The sequence below is a fragment of the Labeo rohita genome, chromosome 20 (genome assembly GCF_022985175.1).
Source record: "Labeo rohita strain BAU-BD-2019 chromosome 20, IGBB_LRoh.1.0, whole genome shotgun sequence".
In the NCBI taxonomy this organism is placed as follows: Eukaryota; Metazoa; Chordata; class Actinopteri; order Cypriniformes; family Cyprinidae; genus Labeo; species Labeo rohita.
The window spans coordinates 25,419,493-25,426,237 of record NC_066888.1 but is presented as its reverse complement, the minus strand read 5'-3'; the positions used below and the strand labels follow the sequence as shown (position 1 = coordinate 25,426,237).

The 6,745-nt window shown below is 35.8% G+C and overlaps 1 protein-coding gene across 1 annotated transcript; it reads left to right on the top strand.

The window, feature by feature from the left end:
* Positions 1 to 1,022: 1,022 nt before the first annotated feature.
* LOC127182584 (solute carrier family 35 member D3) lies at positions 1,023 to 6,009 on the top strand. The gene is given in 3 exon segments (XM_051137908.1): positions 1,023 to 1,591; positions 1,594 to 1,854; positions 2,693 to 6,009. Coding segments are annotated over 3 exon segments (1,254 nt in total). The 5' UTR covers positions 1,023 to 1,419; the 3' UTR covers positions 3,514 to 6,009.
* The last annotated feature ends 736 nt before the right edge of the window (positions 6,010 to 6,745 follow it).

Here is a 6,745-nt window from a genome sequence, read left to right as displayed (position 1 = left end):
AGTTTATTTTAGAATACAAATAGATGAATATTTAAAAAATGTAAAAAAAGTTTGAAACACATAGTGAATATTGTTTGTATACATATGCAAAATATACAAGCATTTAAAGGTTTAATAGTAGTATACTGTTACGAAAAAGTGATCTTTTGTAACATTGTACACTAAAAGCTTGTAGTCCGTATAATTTTTTTTGGGGGGGGGGGGGGGGGAGAAATGATAGAAATGAATACTTTTACTTAGCAACGATGCTTTAAATTTGATCAAAAGTGATGATAAACACATTTATAATGTTACAAAAGATTTCTATTTCAGATAAATGCTGTTCTTCTTAACCTACTCATCAAAGAAACCTGATAAAAGTCTACTCAGCTGTTTTTAACATAATAATAATAATGTTTTTGAGCAGAAAATCAGAATATTAGAATGATTTCTGAAAGATGTGTCTGGAGTAATGATGCTAAAAATTCAGTTTTGAAATCACAGGAATAAATTACATTTTAAAATATATTCAAATAGAAAACAGTTATTTTATATAGTAAAAATATTTCAAAATTGTACTGTGTTTCCTGTACGTTGAATCAAATAAATACAGGCTTGGTGAACCGACGAGACTTCTTTAAGAACATTTAAAATCTTACTGTTAAAAAACGACTGGTAGTGTATTAAAATAAAAATAAAAAACATACATGGCAAAAGCACAAACAGAAAAATGCATGGTATATTAGATATTAATATAGTCAAATGTTTTGAATAATTAAGTTTTTGAAAGAAGTCTTTTATGCTCACCAAGGCTGCATTAATTTGATCAAAATACAGTAAAACAGTAAATATTGTGAAATATATCATTTTATAATAACTTTTAGCATATTATAGCATAGATTTCTGATATATATATACACAATATATTATGCATTCATAAGCCTAAATGATAATGTTAGTGGCTGTCAATGATTTTCCAGTAGCTTGTGTTTTTGTGAACCAAACGACCTTGAATCACCAGAACTGATATGAAGCCTTTGAAATTGTAAACACAAACTTTTGCAACGCGAACTGTATAGATACAGTTTTATTTTGGAGATTTAAAAACTTGCACTGTTGGATTACAGACTATAAATTGCGCACATCTTGTATTGTTTATAGCTAACTGTGAACCACCTCGGAGGAGAAACAAAAGTGTAAAGTAGATCAAAGTAAATGGATTGGCTGCGGTTGACTCCAATTCAATCACTGTACAAAGAAAGAGAAGAGACCGTCCGAGCTGCGGCGCGTGTCGCATTCATTCAGCAGCGTTCAGCGCCAGCGCTTGTGTTGCGTGAATTACGCACAAGAGGAGAGTGGACGTGAATATTCAGCAGTGGACCCAGAGCTCAGTGCGTAATACGGAGACGCCGGGAACCCCCACAGTCTACGAGGAAAGACATGGAAGTTTGCAAAGGACGTCTGCTGGGCATTTCGGTGGCCGTTGCGCATGGATTTTTTTCGGGATCGCTGAATATTTTGTTAAAATTCCTCATCACGACCTATAGCTTCACGTATCTGACTTTAATTCAGTGTCTGACCAGCGGCACTGCGGCTCTCACATTAGAGGTGCTGAGAGACTGGGCAAAATAGATATACCTCCCTTCAGCCTCCAGTTAGTCAAAGTTTTTGCGAGTGTATGTATTTTGGCAACTTTGCAGTCCACATTAACCCTCTGGTCTCTCAGGGGACTGAGTTTGCCCATGTATGTTGTGTTCAAGCGATGCTTGCCCTTGGTAACGTTGGGGATTGGAGTGTGTGTGCTGAAGAATGGGATCCCATCAGCTGGGGTAATTACAGCAGTTCTCATCACCACTGGAGGAGCAGCACTGGCTGGTAAGAATATTTTGGTTAATTTGTTAATAATATTTCTTTGTAGTGAGTTATCATACTTTTCACTCCAGTATATTTATCAGTTTAGGTTCATATTTATCAGTTTATCTTCTTTAAGTTCTTCTGTGTTAAAATCTTGGCTACAAGAAAAAAACTTTGAACATTTCCATCTCTATTCCCAGAAAAAAAATCAATTTTCTAGTGGGGCATGTTGTCACAGCGGAACCTGTCATTGAACAGCCTAAAAGGTTTTCAGCTAAATTTAAACAGTAAAACAATCATGTAAAATAAAACATGTAAATACCACGACAGCATCATTTTGACGTTTATAAAAGCCGTTTAGCATTTGAGATAAAACTTCATTATATTGTTGACTCGTCTTTTTAAACAACTACAACATATTTTAGATTTTTTTTTTTAACTTAGTTTTGATTACAAAATTCGTTAAGATTATTCTAATTTAAGGAGGTTTTGGACTAGACAAAACCAAAAATACAGCTATTGTGACAACTTGCCCCGGTTTGATAACGCTGTAGAACTCCTTCTTTTTCTATATCCTACTACTTGTCGTTTAGTTTTTCAAGTAGTGTCCATGTGATTATATTATACTAATGTTCCTAAAATTATTATAGCAACAGTATTTTAATAACGTGTTTTGAACTGCTTCTGAAAATGAAAGCAAATGCAAATAACTTCTTTTGTCCATTGTATGATATTTAATCTTGTGCTGTTTCTGATATTTTGTAATATGCTTCTCATACAGAGTTTTATTTATTAATGATCATAAATCAGGTATGACGCAGTCTCTTTAACTTTGCACTGCGTCTCTGTTTTCGTGCAGGTGCTGGAGATCTAACAGGTGACCCTTTCGGCTACGTGACTGGCATTTTAGCTGTGATCGTCCACGCCTCCTACTTGGTGCTCATCCAAAAAGCAAGTGCAGACAGCGATTATGGGCCGCTCACGGCCCAGTACACCATTGCAGTGGTGGCGTCTCCTATTCTCTTCATCTGTTCCATTGTAAGTATGGACGCCATTGACATGTGGACATATGAAGGTTGGAAGAACCCGTATATCACGGGCATCTTCTGTACCTGCATCCTCATCGGCTGTGCGATGAACTTCACCACACTGCACTGTACCTATATCAACTCGGCCGTCACCACCAGCTTTGTGGGGGTGGTCAAGAGTATAGCTACTATTACTGTAGGCATGCTGGCCTTTAGTGACGTGATGCCAACCAAACTGTTCGTGGCAGGCGTGGTGGTTAACACCGTCGGCTCCATCACCTACTGTGTGGTGAAGTATTACGAAACCAAAAAGAAGTTAACCTACCAGGATATGGACGGGTCCGCTAAGGATGAAGAACTTCCAGGAGAGCCTTATGTGGAACCAGCCAAGCCTGATGGAGATACGGAAACTCTTCCGAATGATCTGGAAAACGTTCCCAATGGCAGCCTGACTGCGTCAGTTGACGAAGGTCCCATTCGCGAGAATAAAGTGGCAGAGTCCATAGAATTAGAAAGACCAGGGATCCCAACAGATGATCCTACGAGACAATCTCTGAGCGATAGTTACGTAGGGGTCTGGAGATCCATTCGCACCTTAAATTTCTTTAAGAAAGACACTTTACTTGACAACATGGAGGTTCAAAGTCCTTGACGATTGGGTTACCGATAGACAGAAGTGCATGTTAAGTATTGTTGAACTGATGGTGTGAACAATGTTTGCCTTTTCTCTCCCGAACATGATTTTATGAAAAACATTTATTTTTTATAAAAAGGTATAGTCTGTTTGTACATTAGAGGGAGTATATGATGTTAAGGAACACCCAATAACAGATGTGCCAATTTATTGACTTAAAATAAAAGATCCTTTTATTTTAGGATCAGTTTGAAATGACTTTGAGGGGAAAAAACAAATATTTTAATAGAGCTTTCAAAAATGACAATTCAGCCATGATTTACTTCATATTTTCATATCGTTTTAAACCTGTGTGACTTTCTCTGTTCTGTGGAGCATAAAAGATTATATTTTGAAGAATGTTGGGAACCAAACAGTTTCAGGTCCCATTGACTTCCATTATATAGACAACAAATGGAAGTCAAACATAATAAGAGAAAGTCATACAGGTTTGGAACAACATGAGGGTAAACAATGACAGAATTTAAATTTTTGGGTGGACCATCCCTTTAAACTAAGTGGATTGTTTCTATTTTGAATGATTATTTATGTTTCTATGCACGCAGTGTCTGTGCTTGTATATTTTCTGTGTTTTGTCTACGAATGCAAGTCTTGAATAGGAGGTATTGATTTTCCCATTTGCATGTAGTATGCAGAATTAATTTAAATTTATTTTACGTCAAAATTCTGATCTTTGTGTATTATCTGCTTTAGCTTGAGGAAAGTGTGCAATCAGTGATTCACAATTGGTGCATCACGACGAAGAAATAAGTTGCAAGTCTGTTCGGACAATGGGGGAAAACAGTATTTTATCCAAATAATAAAATGCAACTAACCATATAACAACCATATAATCATGCAAAGGTAAAAGCAGAAAATATTTAAACCAAGTCTTAAAAAAGAAGAAAAAAATGCTTCCTGTCCGCCTTTTTCTTCAACACGGAAGTAAGCTTATGGGCGAGACTTCCGGTTCATTGTCCACTATAGGGAAATAACGAGAAGAATAACAAAGTGCAGTAAATTGTCAAAGTGTTTGCACTACAAAGTGTGTTCATATTATAATATGTTAATTTGCAATATCAATTAGCTAAAAATAGCTGGACGCGGATGAGACAGGAAGCTAAACCCATAAAATTTACAAATGGCCGCACCCACTCATGAAAAAAGGTGGTATTTTGCCAAATTAGACAGATGTCAAAAATTGACAGGTTATGCCACATGCACTCGTTCTCATAAACCAACTTTTGCAAGGTTGAAGAAAATAGAACCTTGACTATTTTAAAAACAAATTCACTTGCAACAAGGATAAGTGGTTTGAGCCTCCATAATGTGTTTTGTGTTGTGGAATATTGTCTGTTGAGAGCATGAAATCGAGAGACACGAAAAAGACTTTTGGGGATCTGATCACATCAGAACAAATAATCAAAGTATAGTGTAGTGTTTGGTTTTGTTTACTTTTACTTACACTTCAGTTTTAAAAATCTGAGTACTCACACGGTTCAGAACCCCTGCATTAAATTAACTCTTTCCCTGCCGAACACAGAATTTTTCGTTATTTATGAGACGTTTCCGGCCAAACACGGAATTTTCCGGGACATTAATTAAAATAAAGAAAGCTTGAAGCTAGAATAAAACTTTTTGTTTTGTTTTATTTATAAGTAGAGGCTCTGCTTATTTCGATGTATTGCATGTTCAGATATTCATACTGGAGGCCATTAAATTTTAGTGAATATGAACAAAAATGCGGTGGCTGGAAATTTTTTTTTTCAAAAATGCTGGCAAGGAAGGAGTTAAAGTCAGTATCTATTGAGCTTGTGTTAGTGACTTCACCAAATGCAATGTTTGATGCATTTGAGTGCATTCCTACCAGCAAATGCAGACCACCACTAACACCAGTTCTTTAGGGATTGTTAGACTACTGAAAATGCAAAACATAAAGAAAGGTATTTCTAATACTGCAAAAATTAGAGTACATCAGTTGCTTTCACACAAGCCATTTAAGATGTAAATGAGTTTATTTCGTTACATCACTTGTTCACCAGTGGATCCTCTGCAGTGAATGGGTGCCGTCAGAATGAGAGTCCAAACAGCTGATAAAAACATCACAATAATCCACAAGTAATACACACCACTCCAGTTCATGTTTGTAAAATGTCTACATCTTGGATGTCCTGAGAATAAAATTTAAGCAATTTTTGATTTCAGGGTGAACTGCTAATTTAATGGCAGAATAATGCATCCAAATGTGCCTTTTACAACCTAATTTATTGGTTTGTTTGTAGCATTTATTATTCCCAGTCAGAAAAGTATCTCTTTAATGAATAAATGTAAACCAGAATTGAATGAACTCAACTTTAGAGCTCTATTGTTACATTAAACCACTGAGCAACATTTTTTACCATATAGGATATATTCATGTACACTCCCCATGGCTTTCTTCCATTTAAAATCATCTTTGCCTGACAATGATCAAGTAAAAGCAAATAAAGTTCTCATGAGTACCAGGTGCTTTTGTTATAATTTCTCAGTTATAATAGATGGCACAGCATGGAGTATTATCTTCTTTGTTTTTTGCTCACGGCATAGCATGAAAGACAATTTGCCAGACAATATAGCACAAGCCCTCAGAGCCAAACGTATAAAAAGTTAATGTCATGCTTGAAGCCATGTGCAAAAAAGATGTTGTGTTTTGTGATCACATGACTTTTCATAAAGCATTTTTTTTGTTTTATGTTCCTATTCTTAGATAATTCCATGCAGATTGTTCTTTAGATTAACAGATGATTTCTTCCTCAAACATGCAATATCCCAGCATGACAATTATTTTATATTTAGGTATACATTTTGAATAGGAATTTAATGCATTTGGGTCACTGCAGTTTTATGGAACATGCTTCTCCTCTGATCTTTTTTTTTTTCTTTTTTTTTTAATCAGCACATTTAAATCTTGGATTTGCATATCTTTACTTAATCGGACTGGAGTTGATTTCTTTCCCTATAAGTGGGTTTTCCTCTCTCTCTTTCTTCCTCTATCTGCCTCTCACTCTGCCCAGCTGAGCTTCAACACAAAAGCTTGAAATATGGCAGCCTGCAGTGAAGCACAAATAGAAAATAAAAGTATGCTTGGACAAGGGCCACTTGGTTATCTAGACTTGCCTTTGGCATAACAGAACATTTAAGAAATATTGTTTGCAAAAAAACAAATGGCTCT